Genomic DNA, 22302 nt, shown 5'->3' on the forward strand with positions numbered 1-22302 from the left:
TCCTGTCCATGGGGAGGGACTGCCGGCCCGCCGTGCCGCCAGAGCAGACCTCCGAGGTCCGTTGCCGGAGACACCTCGGTGCCGTGGCCGTCAGGTGCCGGGGCGGAGGAGTAGCCCGTCGGAGCTGCGCGGGGGTAGCGGGGCTGCGGGCGGGGGGCCGGGGGCGGATGCTTGCTGACGCCCCCGATGATGTTTTCTGCTGTGATGACTCATGGTGTTCTCTCTTGTCTTTAGATACCAGCCTGTTGATATCATTCAACCAACCAATCATGTATTGCCAGCCTCATTCGGGGATTCTGATTGGTACTTTGTCACAGGCATCTCTCTTACCTCCACCAATGAGTCCTCACGTAGAAAACCACCACAGCATGACCTGCAGAAACAGGGAATGCCAGGTGAATATTGACTCTTTCTCCTCCGTCTTTGTGGTACTCACAGGCCCACGGGCCTCTGTGTCTTTTTTTTTTCTCTCTCTCTCTCCTCTAGATCACGAACTGCTCAGGCAAGAGCTGAACAACCGGTTTTTGGTTCAGAGTTCGGACCGGGCCGCTGCCTCACTTGGCCCGGTGCCGCTGCTGAGAGCGGAGTTTCACCAGCACCAACACACGCATCAGCACCAACACACCCACCAGCACACATTCACTCCTTTTCCATCCAGCTTGCCCCAGACGCCGCTCATGCCGCCCTCTGCACCTCCCATGGTGCGTACCCCAGCCCAAAATGTGAGGATAAGTAGAGCATCTCTGGTCAAAAAGCCTAACCCACTCTTGTCAAACAAAACCCAGCCCTCTTCATTTCAGCCAGGCGTGCTGTCCCTGCCCTTCTGACCTGGAGGCCTGGAGAGACAGGCCCAGCACTCCCAAAGGGACCCCCTTTCCATCCAGAACCTCCACACCGAGCCTCCAGGTCCCCCACGCTGCTACCCATGAGCAGATACCGCACCCATGAGACAAGTCCAGAGTCCCTTTAGTTTCCCTTCTCATGTGTCCTGCTGTGTATTTCTATTTCCCCCTTTCCCAGAGCCAGGTGCCGTGACACACCAAAACACACCATCAAGGACGCCACAAGATCGGTGGCCTCCAGTACCAAACGCAATCCCCACAGCTGTTCGTTGCAGGGCAGACCGTACTTGCTTACCCGGAGCTCTCACCGTAGTGCAGCATCTCATCTGATAGGAGTTTTGTCCCTCTTCGTCCTAATTCCCTGATCTATATCGATTTTGGCATTTATTACTTGATTACATCAACAAGCACTAATTTGTGTGTGGCTGGTTCTTCTTGTGGGAGAGATCCTCCTGGCCATGTGATAAGCGTTAGCGTTTTGCCATTGAATTTGCTTGGAACACAATGGGACTTCGCTGCAGCTGTTAGAAAATTGTTAGAGATCTGCAACAAATGGATTTTGTCAGTACTTTAAAACGCACTCTCTCCCCATTTCTGGCAATTACTTTGTGAGATTGAAAGAACAAGATTCAGCTTTTTTCCCCCTCTGTTTCACACTGTGTCCAAAATGTAGAAACAACCCTCTTCTGCTAAGGCTAGCAAAAGCCAGGAGTAACAGCAAAAGCAGCGTTTGGGAAGAACTACCAAGAGCTCAAGGAGCATAATGTTTCTCACTTTTCTTTCCCACTGCTGACTGCCCGATGACATTCTTGGGTTGTAATCTGCTTAGCAGTGAGACAATTAAAAGTAATATAATCCACCCAAAATCCAGCCCCAGGTGTTTGCTCAATGTACTCGTGTGTAAACACCTTCCCTTCTTTTCTTGGTCTGCGTAAAACAATCTTGAAACTTTTCTCAGAAACCTCCTGTGTTATTTAAGAATCCTGATACCCGATCCAGCGAACAGCTCCCTCCCCTCCCACCCGTGCCCGTTGATGTCAGCCTTCATAGCAAAAACAGCTTGCAAGGCTCTTTTGTTATATTTCACTCACATCTTCTTATATTCCACTAGATCAGGTCTGCTAATCCCAACGCCAGAGAAGAGTGTTGAAATTTGCAGCTGCATGTGTTTGGTAATTTATGGTATTTACACTGGAGGGGACATGGCTCCAGTAATAACTGTAATTAATGAAATTACAAATCTACTCTCCTGCACTTAGAGGAGTGTGAAACAGCAGCTGACTTGCCAAATAAGCAGCTTTTCATGGGGTCCTACAGCTCCCTTCCCTGCCTTCTTCCCCGCTCCCTCCTCCCCAGCAGAATGTACATACTGTTTGAAAATGCAATGTATATGTGCTTTGGTTTTGCTTCCAAGGTGGTACAGGACAAATGGTCATAAAAATAAATACGGGGCACAGACTGCACACATGGAGGTGTTAAAACCCCATGCTGGAACGGAAAAGGTTAACAATCACCTTTTTTCTGGGGCGCTCTCTCTTTTGCAGGGGAGGGGGACTATGTAGAGATTTGTGCATCTAAAGCAATTAAGCCCTTTTCCAAACAATTTTGGCACTTGCAGGAACCCAGAAAACGGGGAATTGGTATTGGCTGCCCCGCAGTAGATGTCGGGGTCTAATGGAAAACGTTCCCTACCTTCTGGTCTGTGGTCTAGTTCAGTGCTCCAGGGGCAGATCCCCGATCTAGACCTGGAGCTGAACTTCCCTGCGTTTCGCTGCACTGCAGATGTCAGGACTGCTCTCTTCATAGTGAAGGAACCTCTTCACGTAGTGCCTGCAGACAGGGTTCTGCGGCGAGACTCGGCAGCACCCAGCGCAACCCAGGGGCTAGCGCCTTTCCATCTCTGTTAGCTGTGGGAAATCAGTCAGCTCCCTGATGAGCGAGTATGGAACAACCAGTCAGTTCTGCTCTGTTAAATGCTGTACAAACGGGCCATGATTATTTGTCTGTGTTGAAATCCTGATGTGTCTGCTACTGCCAAAACCCAACTCACCTGTTTCCTTTTTTTTCTCTTTTCTTTCCAGTTTGACAAGTACGCTCCCAAATTAGACAACCCTTACTTTCGACATTCCAACGTGAGTGCTTACCTTTCTAGGTGGTGTCTTTGTTAATGGTTCTGCTTGCACTTCTTTTGCTTGTTTTCGATTGATCGGTAGTGTTTTGATTCATTCATTCCTAAAGCTCTTTTTCCGTCTTGATTTTTTTTTTTTAAGGTACAAAATTTTCTTTGGGCTTTTTTTTTTCTGAATCTTTGTCTACTGCATTTTTGCTGCTGCAGCTCTATATTGCTGTGCCTGGGATGGCAGAGAATGCGCAGAAATTGCTAAATCAGTCGTCATTGCAGTATCTTTGCAGCTGGTGCTTCTCACAGTGCAGCAGCCCAGAGTGCATGGCTCTTTCACAAGATTTTGCTCAGGTCACAGGAGTAAGTCAGACTGGTGGTTTCTTCCTGGTGCTCCCCACTGCTCCAAAGCACAAAACCTACATGTTTTGGGACTTGTAAAACTGCTGTATGTGCTCAGGAGAGGCCTAAGCAAAACTTAACCCAGCCTACACAACTACAAGGTGGTGTGCATGTTGCCTGTGGTTAGTGTGCAATGCAGCATCTTGTGGTTCTTTTTTGCTTTGAAAATTAAAGCAGATCACATTTCAAAACAGGATCAATTTGTTTGCTACTGCAGAAAAATGCAAAGTTAGCCAAAAGTGAACGTAAAACCCAAATTACTCCGATTCCTCTAAAAACGGTGAATGCTCTGTGCTTCCTGCAATAGTCCACAAATTTTAAAGGCACACTTGTTCAGCGCTATCTAGAACATTCGTCAGATGAGCGCATTTTCCAAGTTTTGGCTTTGCTCTTAAAAATTTTGAAAGCAAATTTAGTGCGTGTTTTCACTGTGGCACTTGTTCAACACAGTACTATTTTTGTATGTGCCAGGCTTGGCACCTACCTCCATTATTGTTCAAGTTGTCCTGTGACATAAGCATCTCTTTTTCTTTTGTAGTTCTTTCCAACCTATCCTCCAGCAATGCCTGGAATGCCACCCATGCTTCCACATTCAGGTCCCTTTGGGTCACTTCAGGGAGCATTTCAACCGAAGGTACAAACTTCTTCTTATGAAGGCTTTGTTCTTTTGCTGGGAGAGAAACTGTATTCAGAGTTGTGTCTCTGGTGATTTTGTAGCACATGATTTAACTAGCAGAAGTGCAGCACGGGGTTGGAAGTGATCACCCCACAGATCTGTGAGCATCCGCTGCACAAAGCAGCCAGCGCTTCAGCAGAAATTTTCTCTTGGCACTACAGACCATTCCTTGGAAAAGGATGTAGTGGTTCACTTGGGAGGTCAACTGAAACTGGAGGAGAAGCATACAGTCAAATGCATTATTTGATTGAAATATTTACAGCTGATAATAGACCAATGAGTCTCAAATAATTTTATAAATTTAACCGTCTGAGATTAGAAAAGATAAACTGTGTTTATTCCCAGAAAAAAATGAGAAAGTGACTGTACAAGTGTGGGAACAATAGGGAGAGACTGCTGTAAATGGGTAGGATAATTTGAAAGAGCTGAATCTTTATTCCCAGCTCCGACACTGTCTGACCTTGGGCAAGTCGCTTAAATCTTCTGTTCCTCAGCTTCCTCATCTATAAAGTTATCTTGCAGTGGGTTTTATAAGGGTTGATTAATGCCTGCAAGCTTCTTTGAGATAGTGTGTTTGAAAGGTGCACTGCAACTGTAACATATCATTACAACTAGCACTGATTGGCATTTGGAAATGTTGCCATGATAACCACCATTTTTGACAAATTCTGCGGTGTGCACTGCTTTTTTTTCCCCTCCCAGACTTGTTCTTTTTATTAACTATTTTTAAATGTACAGAAACTGTTAAATCCCTCCAAACAAAAAAGATGCACTACATCTGTATAGCATTTGTTTGAAAATGGAGCGTTTACTCCATTTGTAAGGTGACGTGTTTAGATTCCTTACCTACTGTGATTTTAGAGATTTCTTATCTTGAACTGCGTTTCCGTAGAGCTCTGCTGCTGTGTCAGAAGACTTGAAGGACCAGCACTGTAGCCAGCCCGTTTCTGTTTGCGTTTGGAAGGTCATTTCCGTAACCATAACAAGCAGGGCTGTGGGGTGTGCTTCCCTCAGCACAGCAGTCTCGCTGACGTCAGTGGAAGTCAGTAATTAGCAACTGCTGCAAATAAGGCCTCTTACAACCTTCCCACTTAACTTGATTTTTTTAATGGAAGCTGGAGTATTTCCTCAGTGCCCATGTTACATTATTTTATTTCCCGGATACATTACAAATAGCAAAGTCTCTAAAATGGCTTTTTTCAACAAGAGTTCTGTGTGTAGTGGCTACAGGCATAGGAGAGGAGCCGTTGCCTCTAAGCGGAGGGAGCAAGAAAGACAGAACAGAGCTATCCCTTGATGGAGTTTGTCCGCCGGTGTTAATTGTTGCTATTCTTGCAAGGGATGCCAGGGGGTGTCTGTCCCTACAGACCCCAAGTTGTCAGGGTGTGAACTTGACTTTCCAAGAAAAGGAGCTGCACAAATAAGGTGGAATTGGCAAAATTTTGCTAATGTGGAGATAGGGTTCAGTTTTGCCATAAGGCTACTGTTAATGAGGAGCTTCTGATACACCGATAGCATGCTCTTCTGGTTTCCGTCTTCACTACAGAGCTTTATAGATACCATCTCACTGTAAAATACCATTAGACCAAAGAGAAGCAGTTACAAAGCGAGAAAGAAAAAGTGAGCACAGACCCTTTACATTTTTAAACAGTTCTTAGTGCTGTATTATAACTAGCTTTTAATTCATTTTAATGATAGATACATAGAACATTTGCTAGCTTGAGTTTAAGCAGCGCAAGGTCACACTCTGGTGCCATGGTTAATCACCAACATCACTTGACCTCTGGACGGTGCTATATTTACGTGCAATCTAACATCTGAAAAAAAGAGGGATTGAAAAATGGACCTGCCGCTTTGGCACATTATTTTCCAGTTTCCTAGAGGAGACAGAGCTGAACTGCTGGGCAAAGCCACTCTAGTCGTCATTACTGCATCACTTTTCCGTGCTCTCTCCCTCCCAAGCTGTTTGACTAAAGCCTTCATAATCACTACAGACCTGATGATTTGGTTTTGGCACACTGAATCCTGCACTTCTTGCTTTCCAAAGCGGAGGCCTTGGTTTTGTTTTTCCCCTTCCCATGTCAGTTGCCTACAGCTGTGCGTGTAAATCCACTGCACATAAATCCAGGCTGACGGTAAACTTCTCAGTGAGTTTCCCGAAGGCCATTTCTCACAAGCTAAGAACTTGAAAAGGTCAGAAGTATTCAGTTTACTTTGCTGGAGGAAGCATGCACATCTTTCTCCAGGGGACAAAGGGACAGGATGACACCATGCTATTAACATGTTGTGATCTTAAAGCTCTTGCCTGTATGATAGCTGTAACTTATTTGCCACCTTATATATACCTCAGCTGTCAGACAGGCCCTGAGAGCACAGATCTGCCTGGGGAGTTTGTTGACTTACCTACAGACACACACACGAGAATTCTCTTTTTAATGAATCTGGAAGTTACGTAGCCTTAGACAAATTAAAACCTATCTTTCCTCCCACGCCCATGATTTTACTCATTCCTCGTACAGTTTGACTGTTTGAAATCTTCTGTAATTTGACCTAAAATGTGAGTGAAATAATCTCTTGGGGAATGAGGTTTAACCCCTCTGCACTCAGCTGCGCGGAGGCACCAGGTGCAGTTGCTCTGGGAGTGGGAGATGGATGAATGCCAGAGTGAGAAGACGAACGAGTTCTTGGGGATCGTCTAGGACAGGGCAACAGGTGGGATCCGGAGGAGGAGGAGGAGGAGGAACAGGGATTCGTTCAATGAGGTGTTTAATTCTTGCTGGAAAATGATGGGATAAACAATGCAAAGCTATAAAAGACCCACAAGCACCTTCTAAGGTTTCTCGTTTTGCCTTGTCAAAGCAAATAGATGGGCTGTTGCCATTTTAACCATTGTGGTATCTAGCCCCAGTTGGAGAGGGGCCATGGTCCAATAGGTGGAATACGGGACTAGGACGCTTGAGTTGTTCTGTTCCTGACTGCTATACTGGTTGCTGCCTGAACCATAGAGGAGTCAGTCCACCTCTCATTCTCTCTCCTACTGCCTGCGTGTTTTGTCTAAAGAATAAGCTTGGGAGGCAGGGACTGTCTCTTCCATCCACTTGCATACTGCATAGCACAATGGGGTTGTGATTTCAGCGGGGCTTAGGGGTGCTGCTGTAATACTGTTACTGCTGCTAAATAGATGACATGGTGGTTAAATGCTGTTGGCTGTCGGTAAGAGATAACATTTAGCACTAATGTAGCAATATGCGTGTTCAAAGCACAGTACAAACATGGACTAATTAATGCTGTTAACATCAGATAGAGATGTTAAATATACCGCTGGTATGATACAGTATTATTCACGCTCTATTCTTGTCTTTCAGACTTCAAACCCTATTGATGTAGCAGGTAGACCAGGCACAGTCCACCATACGCTGCTGCAGAAGACTCCAGGGGTAGGCAACAATATATAACCTTCCTTTCAGCTTATCTGGATTTACAGTAAACACAGTGATTGCTCATAAAAAAAAGAGAGCAGCTGGTGAGCAAATTGGCCTTCTAGACTCGGAACGTGCAGTCAGGACCAAAGTTTCTTTTTCTGGTGAGACAACAGTAGCCTCCACCGGTCGTGAATACAAAGGGATATATTGACTTCTTTAAGCAAAGTCAGAGGGAAATGGGGCAGGAAACCCCTTCAAGGTCTTTCCCCTAAGCATTGCTTGGAGAGTAGTTTTATGTGCTCCATTTCAGAACGATTATAATGTTCAGAAAAGCACTGAACTGTTCAGTTGCTGGCATGAAGCTGCTTTGTTTATCATAAAATTCTGCTGAGTTTGGTGCAAGGAATGAAAGAGAAGTTTTAAGCCTTCTTTAAGCCTTTTAAGTTTCCCATGTCACAAGGGACTTCTCTGGAACATTGCTTTCTAAATGCTTTTTCTTGTTCAGAGGAAGGAAGTTCCCCACCTTTCTGTATATTGGCTAGTTTTTGAAAGACTGATTGTTTTATTTCTGCTTTTTCCATAGGTGTCAGACCCTTATAGGCCTCCAGTAAGAGTAAGTAAGGTTTGTGGGGGATTTTATATACATATATATATAGATGCTTCAAATATTGTGCCTGTGTTTTTGAAATGTAACATGTCCAGTAGAAAATTTCACACTCATCCTTTATTTAAAGCAAAATGTCATAGTTAGCTCTTAGCTGCTTCTGTTTAATAACGTTTAGGTTGAATCCCAACCTTATTTTGCATCCGTTTATGTGCATTAATAGTTCACAGTGTGAAATAAGGGTCACAGAAATAAATGACTGCGAGCACGGACAGACATTCACCAGTGATCAGATTCATGGTGGCTTAGGTCAGTGTGTTCTATCTGTGCTTCTGATGTTCCACAAAAACACCCTACAGTGAGTACTGCAGCTCAGCTGAAAAACAGTAACTCATTCACTACTCATCCCTGGTGATTGTTTGTCCGTACCCTTTTCCTCCCCAAATGCAAGTAGCCATAATAACCACGCATGACTTAGCCTGCAGTGCAGCAGGGATGAATGAACAGGGCTCTTTTCAGAAACAGAACTGTTAACTGTTAGGTGCTTTCTCGTAAGCATGGCATACTGTTCTTTGCTGCCATTTATTTTGGTTTATGAAGGGGGGAGTGCAAGTAGGAAAGAACAAGGCAGGGGTCTCAGGTCTCCATGAGATGAGGAAGATATCCCACATCCTACATTCTTTCTGTTTGTTTCCTTCTTAATTTAAACATCATCTGCTGCAGTACAGAAAAAAATGTTGATCACCTATTGTTCCGTTGTAGTAATCAGCCTTTCTCATTGCTTAGCTGCCTGTTTGACAGTAGGGGAAATGAAACGTTCTATCTGATGTAGATTGCTAACGTATAAATTAATCTAAATTCTTGTGCTTTCCATTGCAGAAACCCGGGAAGTGGTGTGCGGTTCATGTACAGATCGCCTGGCAGATCTACCATCACCAGCAAAAGATAAAGGTAATTCAGACAGTTTCTGGAACAAAGCCAAGTCTTTTGGCTTACAGATTATATTTTAGTGAGTAATGAGCAGGAAGCAGTTACTGTTGTTGATTCTCAAGCTTGCCTGTATTGATTAACTAACACTTTCAATCTTTTAACATTTATTGTAGCAATCATAAAGTTTATCTGAGGACAAAGGAGTTGGGTAGCAAAGTGAGCAGGAGATACTAAGTGCACAGCCAGAAAGAGGAGAAGAAGAAAGGGAGGGGGAGGGTAATTTTGCCCCAAATCTGTCTTTTTTACAAAGCATACGTGTTTCATGTCATTTCCCTTCTGTACTGGTACCTCCTGCGGAATATGGAGTATTTTCCCATTCATAATGAAATGACCGGTACAGTGAAGAACATGTTGCAAAACATAGAGCGGGCGAGTAGGTTGGTAGTTACTGTGTTAGATGGTCGTTGGGCTTTCTGCACTGCCGTGATGATGGGCAGAGGGGGGGGGGTTAAAACTCGAGGTAACAAGACGTAGGTACACTGGGGTGCTGTTACAGGCTCAAAGCTCCCTGTGGCAGGCAGAATAGCCGATAACGGGACTTCTGTAGCGTTTTATTTTTCATAGCTCCTGCTGTAGTTTTTTTGTCCCATTAATGAAGACTATTCAGTGCTTAATTAGGTGAACTGTAATTAGTGCCTCTACAAGTGGTGTATGTCCATTTTTTTTTACAAGCAAATATATCATCTTTAAGCTATTTAGAGACTTACATGACTTAGGTGCAGTTCTGACCATGCTCACTTCTATAGGGGAAGGATGAAAATAGCCTCTGGAGGAGCCTCATAGTTTTCTTTAGCCTTCGCCCCCTGTCTGCGTACGGAGCTATACTAGCTGCAAGAAGGGCATAGTCTAGGAACATCTCTCTCTTCCCAAACTGGAGAAGCAAAACAGAGGAGTCCATCAGCCAGCTCTCAAAACTTCTGTCGGCAGCTTTCCGCCTGCAGAGTATTTTTTTGTCAGGCTGAGAGCGCTGACTGATCCTGGGGTGCAGCGCGCTCAGTGTATCATGTTGCATGCTCCGCTGTGTGTGCTGAGGGGCTGAGAGCTCACTTCAGACCTTATTCATGTGGATGAGGCAGGCGGCTGAGAGGCTGTGGAGCGAAATGGCCTTACACATGCTGTCGGAGCATGACTGCGGTACGTGACCAGAGACGCTGCTGTCACTCTCGCTAACTCTCCCTGGCAGGGCTAAGCAGGAGTGAGCCTGAACTCCTTCTCTTTTTCTCCCATAAAAAAGGAAGTGTATAATGAGATTGTTTTTATATCATTTGACAGCAGATGCAGCTGGATCCTCACAAGCTAGAGATAGGTGGTAAACTTGACCTGTTCAGCAGACCTCCCGCCCCTGGAGTGTTTCCAGGCTTCCATTATCCACAGGATCTTGCCAGGCCTCTGTTTTCTACCACAGGTAAGGGAAGATCATCATTTGTTGGAAAAAAAAAAAGAAAAAACAAAGTCAGTATATGTAATGTGTGTCTCTACAGCTACGTATGCCTCAAAAATGGAAGCAGGCAAGACTGGTGCAGAGGGGTGTAGAGGCACTGGCGGCTGTTGTGACCGGGGTGCTCGGAGCCGCTGGGCTGGGCTCTGCCACTGCCTCCAGTGCAGGATCCTCTGCACGTCACTGAGCTGCAGCAGTTGGCTCTTACATTCATGTCTGTGCAGCTGGTTCTTATGTGCCTGATTAATAGGCTATGGAGTGATTTTTAAAAGCGATTTTGACAAAACACTTGAAAATGTTTCCATTGCACAGGATGGGAAGTGGCCCCAGTCTCTTTCTTGCTTTTGTATTTGCCATGTTGTTCTTCTCAGCTCCTCCACTCACCAAGTTTCTGTTTGTTTTCTGAAAACAACATTTTTTTGTAAAAGGAAAACGTCAATAACAGCATTGAAAATATCACAGAAGGTGTATTTGTGAAGTGTTTGGTTTTTAAATATAAAATCCCCCTATGTGTTACAAAGTCCAGCAATCTCTAAGGCTTAAAATGGCATATTGAATTTAAAAAAAAAGGAGACTTAAATACAGGTTACATGGATCAATTGCTTTCCAATCTGTTGGAGAAGTAATTACAATTAATGCAATTACCAGAGCGCAGTAAGCTTCACCGCGCTGTTCTCGATGGCTCTGACCACGGGAGACTGCAACTCTGACATTCTGGTTTTGGAGGTCACTCTGGATTCCTGTGGATGTCCGTCTACCAAATGTTGGGTTTGTTCTGTTCCCAGCCTTAACTTTCCCCCTAGAGTTTTTCAGATTTTCTTCCTGTGTTTGAGATGCTAAAGTCTGCCTTCTGAATGAGCTATATCAATTGATGAGATGTAACTTAGCTCTTTATGTATGCAATTAGTTGGCAAATAATGTAATTTTCTTTCCTAACTTTAGTTTTATGATGCAATATTGCGCTCTCGTTCTAAGTCAGTGCAGACATGGTCATATTCAGCCTTGGTCCAACCCTGTTGAAATGAATGAGGTTAGAAATGTTTTGAATTCTCACCCCAACATGACAGAAAAGCAACAGGTGAGGATCAAGCTGAAACCTCTGTGAGAACTGAGTTTCAAACGCAGATGTCGGATAGCCTTCAGGAACTCCACCAGTGGTTCAGTCTGTCTTTCTGCCCTTATCTGTGGATGGAAATTCCTAAGCATCAAACACACGTTTCCACCACGTGTAATCAGTGCTGATACTGGCTGTACATTGTAGGGTGCTACCCTTTATTTTGGTCTCTTGGTACTTTGATAGTACGGGGCCAAGATATTTATTGCATCTGGTTGGATGCATAAGCACAGCTTACTTACAAACCTCTGACTGTTTTCCTATGGTAGCTGTTTCCTTATCACTGTCCTCAGTTTGTCCTGTGCTGTCATTACAAGAATCTTGTTTCATGTATGGTTTTGCTACTGAAGGATATATTGGGCCGAGTTTACCCTAACGGGCAGAAAAGCAACACTTCAGTTGGTATCTTGAGCTTTTTCTCTTAACGATGCAAGCATGGCTTGCTTTTCCATTCATAAAAGCAAGAGGGGAAATAGTATGGAATACAAACATTAAAGAAGGCAAATTAATAGAAAACTTTCACTAGAGATAAACAACCTTACAGCAACTTCTCTGTGAGTATATTAATCACGAGAGCCATCACACGGTAAATCTAGGTAAAGAGTCCTATCAAAGTGAACAAACATTGCAGCAGTAATATATAGATGAATAAATCTTTTACTCTGCAATATCCGAGGCATTCTTTTCACCTTATCGAACAAGCGTGCAGTTGATGTGAATCATTGGTTCTGCTGCATTGCCTAGTTACTGTGGGAGACATAAGTTATCTTAGGGCCACCTGTCTTCAGGACGGATGTTCAGCTGCCTGGCAGACACTATATTTAATAACTACCTGACAGCCTGCAATGCCGCTCCTGGCTTTCTCTGGAGGGTTTTTTATTATCAGCCCATGTAGTTGAGTTTGTAAGCCGTCTCCTCTGAAGAAATCTCCCATCCATTATACACCTTCTGAAATCTTAAAGGATTAGAAAGATGACAGTCTCCATCCATCTTGAAGCATTGGAGCAGTCAGAATGTTTATAGATAACTCCAGGTCTCATTGCTGTGGTCTCTCTTAAGTTTCCTCAACTGATTTTCTGGCTGCTTAGGTTTGTGGTGCCCAAGCTGGTGAGGGACACGCAGCGCTGTCTCCCTCTACGGTTTTATAGTCTGCTCATGTTCTGGACACGAGTGTGTTTTACAACGACCATCTGTTATTGGGCTCTGTCACCAAGGAAGACCAGGCCAGGGACTGACCACCTCCGTAAAGCGCTGTTTGGTCTTTGTTTGGGATGAACTTTCTCCTGTGCATATTAGTTTCTTCCCTCCATTTCCCCCCACTTTTGCTGTGACCTTCCATAGTGTTACCGGCACTGACGATACATGGTGGAAACGTGCATTTGATGTGGCTTGGAGATGAGGGGCAGGAACTTACCAGAGCAGGTCTGCCACTGGTGGGAACAATTCATATGGGCCACAGACGAGACAGAAGTCTTTGTGGTGAAGATGACAGGAGGAGTGCCAGGTGGGAGGAGAAGGATCATAATCCTCTTTTCTATAATGGAAAGTTATCACTTGAGAAAGCAGTGACTGGGTAAGTGAGCTGTTAGTGAAGAGCCCACGTTCATGCCTAGTATGGCTGCTGATGTTTGCTAGAGTCGACCTGTTACTCTTCCCAGTATTAAGGGAAGTTAACTTTTTACCAACAAAATATACAAGACAAGAGCACTGAAAAGCTTTATTTAGCTCTATTTTGCGTATGACTTAACATGTCCTCGGGAAAATGCTGCTTCTGTCATTGTGTGGAATTACTAGTTTCTAACAAAATGAGACAGCTAATGCACAGGTATGGCAGGTCTTGGTTTCCGCAAGGGAGGCAGAAGTTGTCTTTGCATCCAGGCAGCATCTGAAAGTTATGATAGTTACTAATTCTGCTTTGTCTGCAGTAGTGGAAGTACTGGCAGGGAGGAGGCACCAAAAGGACGTTCACAGTCTAAACAGCTGGAGAAGGCTGGTCTTCTCAGTGTAATACTGGAGCCACAGAAATTGAGCCATTTTGTCACACACATCTGAAACATAAATATTCAAAAGTTGATTTCAGGTGCATCCTGAAAATCATCTGTACTAATCTTAGGGGGCGAAAGCCAGGCCCATGAGATTGCTCAAGCATCCTGTCATTTGCAGGATACATGGGAGTTAATCTTCCTCCAAAAACCATGTACCCCAGCGGCAGGTAACACCAGTGCTTTTCACACTGCGGTTGCAAGCCCGTTCAGGTTCGCATGCGTCTGCCTGCGAAGGAGGCAAATCTCTCATTTTCTGCTCTGAAATGAGAGCGGAATTTTCTGCATGAGCCTTGTCTACCTTGAAATACAGGGCAGACCAGCTTGTTTCAGCCCATTCTTGGCCCTTACCTCAACCTAATGTGATCCAGCGTGCTCAGCAGTGGTGTTCCTTTCCCACAAGGTTGCGTGGCACCGTGGCAATGAGCAGTATCTAGGAAAGGGAAAAAAACACCACGAGGGGAGCCTGTGGATGCATAGACAGATGTGAGAGCGTAGACGGAGCTCTCATGGGAGAGGTGTTATTGATGTGCCCTGCGTGCTTGTCATTAACCAGTGTTTCATATAGATTCTAAGCAGTCACTTCCGAGCACCTTCTGTCTGGGCCCATAACCTGGGCTGACCCTTTTTAATGTAAACACAGAGTAATGACTGAAAATGCCAGAGAGATTCACTTCCTCATTACTACAGGTGAGCGGGCAGCGCTCAGTGCAAGGTCTCCTCCTGCCTGCTAGTGCCCACAGACTCCTTTAAAGGGCACTCAGAGAAATCTGGCCTGTGCCTTTGCATCTGGTTCTTGAATGTTATGGCCAGGACCTCTGTGTATGCAAGCAGTCTCTTGCCACTGAACTAAAAAGGGACCTTGTTCTCACAGGTGCAACACATCCAGCCACCACCCCTTTTGGTCCTTCACCTCATCACAGCAGTTTCCTGCCTACTAACCACTTGGCAGGTAAGTGTAAGTAAACCCTGCCTTCACCTTTATACCTCTGACCCATTCCTGGCTCTCCTGTGTGGTCCTGCCTTGAGGCACTGTAGCACTAGGGGAGGGAGAGGCTTAAACTGTCTCAGGAACCAGAAGCTAGCCAGGAAGTCCTCCCACCCATGCCAGCCTCTGCTCTCCTCCAAAGGAGAGGGGCAGGATTAGCAGACCCTCTCCTGCAAGAGAAGAGGGCATTGCAGAGCAGGCAAGTCTGTCGCCACTGGGACGCTGCACAGGAGCTGAAATGCGACCTGTAGAGCCCTTCTGTGCTGCTGAATGTGCCCAAGGAAACGGGGGAAATTTATGCAAGGGTACCTCAAACAAGCCACAGCTTAAAATGGGCTCCTCCCGTACTGTTTCCCACCTATGAAACTTCTTGGCTAGGTTCTTGAATAAAGTTCAGTGAACAGTTCCTGGCAAATAGCTGTTCTGCACGTTTTGCCAGCCTTTCAGTTTCCTAATTGGCAGTAAGTAGAGCCTGATTTTCTGAAATTTCCTCATTTTAGAAGCTCACAAGCAGCTCATTGCCAATTAAGGTTCAAGCTCTGTTGATTAATGTTTTAGTAACACTCATCCAATCAGTAAATGTGGCATGCCACATGACCTAGTAGACTTTTTTTCTGTTGCAAATACCCAGATTTACATCAATTCCTGAACATTCTGTCAAAATTAACTGTGTATCTACAGAGTCACTCAACTACTTAATATCAAAGGGGAAGAGCAAGAACAGCTATTTAAAAATAAGTAAATAAGCAAATAGCTGTTTGCTTAAAGATCCAAGCTATTTGTGCTATTTGCTTTAATATTTTAAATATAAGGATATCCATGAGGAAGTGGAGAGCAACACACCTCCTGTTACATGGCAAGTTAAAGACTTCAAAGGGACAGTCAAAAAGCCAGTGGGCAGAAGGAGGAGTTGTTTAGAGATGACCAGTAGGAAAGAAAACAAGTACACTGGTACAATTTAACCCATAGCCATCTCTGGAGTGCAGAAACCTGAGCTGGGCTATCCACTCAGAGAGGAACCTCTTCTGATGATGGGTGCCTTTAATGAGGAAAAAAAAGGCAGGACTTTTTATAAAGACAAGTGCCAGTAGCCAAATAGTCAGATACTTGACTGGGAAAGGCACAATTCATCTTTTGCCTCAAAGGATACAAACCTCCATCCCTTTGTCATAGTAGCTCCCAAGACTACGCTATCATTCCCACCACCACTGGGACCAAGGAAGCTATTATGGGAGAGGATTTTGGCACAAACAGGCCAAAGTTAGTTGGTGTAAGGATGGATGTCCATAGCAATTAGCTTAGGACTGTCTCAAAGTAGGGTAGAAAGTTGTATACAGAAACAAGAGTGAAACGATGCATCCCCTCAATATGCTGACCGAGGAGCCTGCTGAGGTTCTTTCAAGGCAATTGCAACGCTTCTACTCTTAGTACTGGTAAGGAAGGAGAGTTATAGCTCAGCAGCAGCCACCCTAATTTCAGGTATTAGACCTTAATTTCTAGCTCCCCTCTGACTGGCATACAAAAGTTTATTACAGCACCTGTTTGCAGAGTGAGCACTGAATCCCTTCTCCATTTTAACATGATGGGAATTTTCTGTGCAAAGAACCTTGCAATGAGAAGGATCAGCTTAAAGTCTGGCCTAATCCTACTTGGATTCAGACCATTAAGAAGGGGAGGGGTGCGTTTCATTCTCCAACATTCTTGGCTAAATGCCTGCTAAATCCCTGTTTGCCTTTCCAGATCCATTTAGCAGGTCAAGCACCTTCAGCGGCCTTGGGAACTTAGGCAGCAATGCCTTTGGAGGATTAGGCAGTCATGCTCTGAGTAAGTACTGGCTGGGTTACTGCAGACAAACATCCCTTCCAGAAAAGCCACATGCTAATATTTACAGCAGCTGGTGGTAGTTTTTAAAGAAGTTTAATTCCTAACCTCCATTCTCCTATCTGAAAACACTGCACCTAAGATTTCCAGGTCTCTGCGGTGGGAGCTTTTCTGCATGTGACAGACATCACTAGCTGTGCTCTGTGTCTCCTCACTGCTGAAGGTTGGTACCTTGTGTGCTCCTAGAGGTGCTAGAGCTGCAAGACCCCACTGAGCTCTGGGTCCCTATGGGCATCTAAAGTAACACCCTTCAACAGCGAAGATGTGCAGTGGAACAGCTATTGATAATTCTCCTAATTCAGCGTGTAGACTCCCTCTGTAAACATCGTCTGAGTTTAAATTACCTGTATGAAATTATTTTACTTCAAAAACATGTTACCTGTAGGCAAGACATGCTTGAGAGCCACACATAAGAGAGCATGCTTTTGCATCTCATGGTGCAACAGGAATCAGTTGAAGATTGATGGAGGAAAATCAAGTGACTGTTCTAAAAAGCCTACAGCCAAGCTCTGTTTTTATACACACACATACATACCACCAAATAGTCTGGTTTCTTTAACAAAAAAGTCCCTGAGTCCTCAGCTGCAGGCAGCTGATTGCTTGTAACTACCCACAAATTAAAGTTTCTGCCAGTGAGGGGAGTTGAGGAAGAATAATGCTTTTATGCTGGAACCCTTGCCGGGGTGGGGGGAGAAGAGGAGCTGGGCATTTTCAGTCATCTCTGAGTTACTCAAATGTGTAGTTAAAGCTTCCTCCGCCGATAGCCTTAAAAGAGCTGGTGGATCTTTCACCCAGTGTTGGAGGTATCTGTGTCCACCTGCTAGTAGCTCCCCCTCACCATTAGCTCCATATTAAAAACTCTTGAAAGGACAGTTCTGGTTGTGATTAGCGTTGTGCAAAATGTGTATGTAATTATTTGGTTTGAATTACATTTAACTCTTCCTCCCCCTGCCATTGTTCTAGCTCACAACAACATTTTTACTCACAAAGATGGCCCAAACCTACAGAATTTCAATAATCCCCACGAGCCATGGAATAGACTCCATCGGACCCCACCGTCCTTCCCAACACCTCCACAGTGGCCCAAGCCCACCGATTCCGAGCGAAGCTCCTCAGTGACAAACCATGACAGAGACAGAGAGCGGGAGCGAGAGCCCGAGAAGAGGGATCTTTCTCTGAGTAAAGACGACAGAGACAAAGAGAGGTAAGCAGCGCGTGCTTTTGAGCACTTTCTTCTGGGCCTCTTTTTCCTCTATATTTTTTCTAATTTTTCTGATCTTAAAATCATCTTTAGAGCAAAACATTGTTTGTCTTTGAAGCAGCTGATAGGCCTCTCCCTCAGATAAGCACAAGTACTAGCAACACAAAAAAAACCTCTTTGCCTTTTAGGATTTGTCCTCTGTGGAAATACGGTAAGCCAGCCTCCGCTAGAGGTTAATAAAAAGCACCAGGCTGAGGAAATGAGCGTGTCGCTGTGTTTTCAGGGTATACTTGGCTGTTTTCAATGCAACTGCTTTAGGATTGCTGTATATTCTGAAATCATGAAGGCAGTATTGTGCTGAGTCCGTTGGAGACAGTCATAGTTCTCATTAATGTACAGATATGCTGATGAATTCGCATGTTAGCTGGACATTAACGAGATAAAAATGCAAATGTCTGTATCTGGAGCAGTGTGCATGAATCCATTAGCAAAATTGATTTTCAAAAATGGCATTATATACAAACCCTTATTAACAATGACAAAACTGTATCACCTGGGCTATAGATACTTCATTAGCTTCCAGTTGTATGATTTTGAAGCTGTAAAGCCCTTTATATTTCAGAGCCCGGTTGTTTCCAACAGGCTACTTCTTTGTAGGCAATAAGAGCCTGCAAGCCTTAATGTGTGTGTTTGACTAGTGATAGGGGGTTCATAGTTTGCCTGGAGTGCTTTTAATGAGCTCTTCAGGCAGGGTCTGTGAACAAGATTATACGGAAGCAATAGGCTGAAAATCATCTTGCTTTAAATGTTAAATTGTCTGACACCCTTGCATGGATAGTCATTCAGGTGGAAGCTCCCTTCTTGGCTTTAGTGTAATTCATTTGCAAACCAAGGTTACTTTACTCTCAAGAGTGTTCACACAGGGGTTAACATCTCTATTACGTTTCTATTAATTCAGCTTAAGCTGTCCCCAGCATCCCTGTTTGGACACGATTTTAATAAACCACATCCTTGACCAGCAATCAGGACTACTGCAGAGGAAGAAATCTGGGTTAGCAAATGTAATCATAAGGGAGAAATACTTACAGAACTCCCCGAAACACCTCCAGCTTTCAGCATTCAGGTCTTATGGCTCTTGAAAGCAAACCCAGCAGAAAGCTTAGGCATCAGTGAGCCTCTCAGCTGCATAATGCAGTTCTCTCAATCACACCATCATACTTTGCATTTAAAGTGTCTCTCATTCAGAGCAAAGTGCTTTTAAAAGGTGAGCATTATTTATTCCCCTCTTAAAGAGGTGGAAGTAACGTTGACTAATTGACTATCAGAGATAGAGGTGCAGTTAGAAGTGTAAACCCCATTCTCATGCCTCTCTTTCTAAACCATGGACATTGTCATCAAACCCCTTGTTCCTCATAGCAGGTCCTCTTGAAAGAGAGGGCGACCACTCAGTTCCATGGCCTAGTTGGGGATTTTTTTCCTTAAGCACCTAGCTTACCTGCCAAAACTGCCAACAACAAAAACTCTCCTGCAGCTCCATAGGAAAAAAAGCATCATGTTATGGCTGCTTCCAGTTGACGCTGTCTCCTGAAGGAGCTGCATGCACTTCTGTAGGCTTCTGTTTTGTGTGCCTGGATCCATGTTTTAGGAAAGGAACCTGAGTTAAGAGTGTTACAGCCAAGAAGATCATTGTCTGGCAGCAAGATGTATAGATAAACACACAATAAGCATCTTTTTTTAAAAAACAAGCTGTCTAGGTGCCCTACATTTCTCAGTGAAGTGGTCTTTCTCTTAAGGTGAATATACTGTTCTTTGAAATGCATCCCCAATTTAGTCCCCAAATTTGTGCACGTTTAACATTTTTTTCCTATGTAGTATGTAAAGGCAGGTAGTGCGTATCTTTTAGTGTAGCACCACAGCTATAGCTGATGCTAGCAGAGCTTTTCAAATCATCTTCTGAGCAAGCTCGAATTACACAACTAGACACAGCACTATGCGTGTCCAGCATCACATGCATGTTTGTTCCCACAAAACCAAGGATGTATTTTCTCTCTTTTTACAGAGACCTGATGGATAAAAACAGACATTCAAACAGATCCTCACCGGCATCGGCTCCGGTGACACATCAGATAAGCAATCTCATCCGCAGCAACAGCCAAACCTCCAGTGATCCCATCAGGCAGGTTAGCCTCGGTGAAAGGGAAAGGTCCAAAGAACCCGAGCGAGAGCACCCTGACCGGCTGAGAGAGCCGCCCATAGCAGAACACAAAATTAAAGAGAGCCGTTCCCCAGTGAAGGAAACTCCAAGCCATGATAAGAGACCCTCTGAGGACAACACAAAGCCAGTAATCCAGTCTGTATCCCCATACAGCAAACCTGCACTAAGTGAGAGCTTGAAGCTTACCAATCTAATGAGCAAGGACATGGAGAGAAAGACAGAGCTTCCCAGCGACCTCCAGAAGATTAAGAATGACATCAAAGTCAAAGAGGAGAGGAAGGAAGACAGTGACGTGCTGGTGGTAGGGTCTGAGCCTTCACAGCACTCGCGATCAGTGGAGCATCCCCCACCGCCTACTTTGCATGGATTATCATTGCCTCACTCGATGGCTGCCTCTATGCCCATCTCCATGGGCAGCGTGCACCAGATGAACAACATGAATGTTCTGGACCGCAGCAGAATGATGACCCCGCTCATAGGCATGAATCCTTTGTCAGGAAGAGAGAGGCTGCCACATCCCGGATTTTCTTGGGACCCAATGAGGGACCCGTTGCGAGATGCCTACCGGAGCTTAGACCTGCACCGTCGAATGGACTTTCAGCTCCGGGCGGATCCTATCCATAGGTTCCCTACCACCTCTGGATTTTACGACCATGAGCGTTCTTATAGAGACAGGGAGCCACACGACTATAACCATGAAAACCTTCTTGAAGCCCGCCGAGAGCAGGAGCGGTTGCGGCAAGTGGAGGAAAGAGAGCGCTTGCACTTACGGGAAGAACTTGAGCGTGCCAGAATGCACCACTTGCACTCGTCCCCCATCGAAAGTCACCTGGCACACGTGCCATCCTTCATGCCTCATTTAAGCGGGATGCATTACCCCAGACTGAGTCCATCCACTGCCATGCACAATGGGATTTTAAACAGAAACCCACCAACCGCAGCGCTGAGCGCCCCGCCGCCTCTTGTACCAGCGAGCAGCACCAGACCTGCCTCCCCACGCAGGACTACTCCACTCACAAACTCAGAGTCCAGGGACTATTCCCCCTCTAGGAACCCCAAAGAAGTAGAGGCACGATAGTCCCCAACATTGAATTTTAAACTCGCCTGTATATAAAACAAACCAACAAAAAAAAAACAAACAGAAAAAAAAAACAAAAAACAAACCTTTTACAAAATGCACTGCTGTAAACTTTTTTTTTTAATGTAAAATTTGTAGAAGTTAAGCACATTTCCATAAATAACGGGGTCGGGGGTGCAGACTTTCCAACAAGAAGGTTGCTGAGAATGGGAATTTAATATATAGGTATTGATTTTTGTTTTTGTTTTTTGTTTCTGTGCTAAAAAAAAAATGAGTTAAAAATATCAAGTTTGTACATTTTTTCCCAAATGTGAGAAACATTTTTAATGGATTTGTATTTTTTTTAATTTTGTGCTCTTTATTCACTTAAAAAAAGAAGAAATTTTGCTTTTGTTTTTAGTTAAATTTGCATTTTAAAGGCCTCAGATCCTTAAGAAAAAAAACCCAGGGTTTCTTAAAAGTATTATTTATGGAAATACTGTAGTTCTACAGTCCACTGTGAGGTTCCCTTCTGAGGCCAATTGATCACTTACCTTGGTACTTTGGAACCGAAGTTACAGATATATATTAAAATATTAATAATAATAATAATAATAATGTACAAAACTGTTTGTTTTTTGCCTTATTATATTATGCAGAAATTTAAGAGGAATTTTTTTTGACTTCTTGTTTTAAACAAAAAAAAAAACAAAGAAAACAAACTGTAAATATTCTGTTAATATAAATGTACACCAATATTAAATTCTTAACATAGGTAGACTTTATAAAAATGGTTTCTAGAACCACTCTGGTTATTTGTTAACATGGTTACAACTCATACTCTTGTCACAGTCAGAAATTCACGCTCAGAAAGCTCAGTACGGCATATATACTTCAACTATGCAAGAACTCGGAGGCAGGTCTTAGTGGATGTTGGGGGGAGGAAGGTTAAAAAAAAAAACAAAACAACCCAAAAACAACCAACTCGCAACTATGGAGACAGAATGGAAATGGCATGTGAACAGGAAGAAGGATGCTTGTGTTTAACAAAAAAAAATAAAGAGAGACTGAGTTTTTTTGTACAAACACAAGGGACAGTTCGTCAAGGAAAGAGAGAGACACACGCTCCTGGAAGGGAATTTTGGTTTCCTACTTCTCAAGCTGGCAAAAGCAGATGGAACTGGCACAGTACCATGCGGCAGACCCTTTCCTTTTTTTTTTTTTCCTTTTTTTTTCTCTTTTTTTGTGTTGTGGGCAGGATCGCTGGCAAGCAAGGACAATTTTCCGTGGACCCCTTGTGCTAATTGTGCA

General features: G+C 44.2%; 1 protein-coding gene across 1 annotated transcript in view; it reads left to right on the forward strand.

The window, feature by feature from the left end:
• The window catches only part of FBRSL1 (fibrosin-like 1), a 408510-nt gene extending 387233 nt beyond the window's left edge, over positions 1–21277 (forward strand). The window contains exons 8-18 of the mRNA XM_009335297.1: positions 487–722; positions 2924–2974; positions 3902–3997; positions 7405–7476; positions 8045–8083; positions 8945–9016; positions 10328–10460; positions 14524–14601; positions 16378–16461; positions 17482–17722; positions 19779–21277. Coding sequence (XP_009333572.1) covers positions 487–722; positions 2924–2974; positions 3902–3997; positions 7405–7476; positions 8045–8083; positions 8945–9016; positions 10328–10460; positions 14524–14601; positions 16378–16461; positions 17482–17722; positions 19779–21012 — 2336 coding nt within the window. The 3' untranslated portion in view covers positions 21013–21277. The remainder of the gene's footprint in view (positions 1–486; positions 723–2923; positions 2975–3901; positions 3998–7404; positions 7477–8044; positions 8084–8944; positions 9017–10327; positions 10461–14523; positions 14602–16377; positions 16462–17481; positions 17723–19778) is intronic.
• Positions 21278–22302: the final 1025 nt, after the last annotated feature.

The sequence above is a fragment of the Pygoscelis adeliae genome, unplaced genomic scaffold, assembly GCF_000699105.1.
Source record: "Pygoscelis adeliae isolate BGI_AS28 unplaced genomic scaffold, ASM69910v1 Scaffold410, whole genome shotgun sequence".
NCBI lineage: Eukaryota > Metazoa > Chordata > Aves > Sphenisciformes > Spheniscidae > Pygoscelis > Pygoscelis adeliae.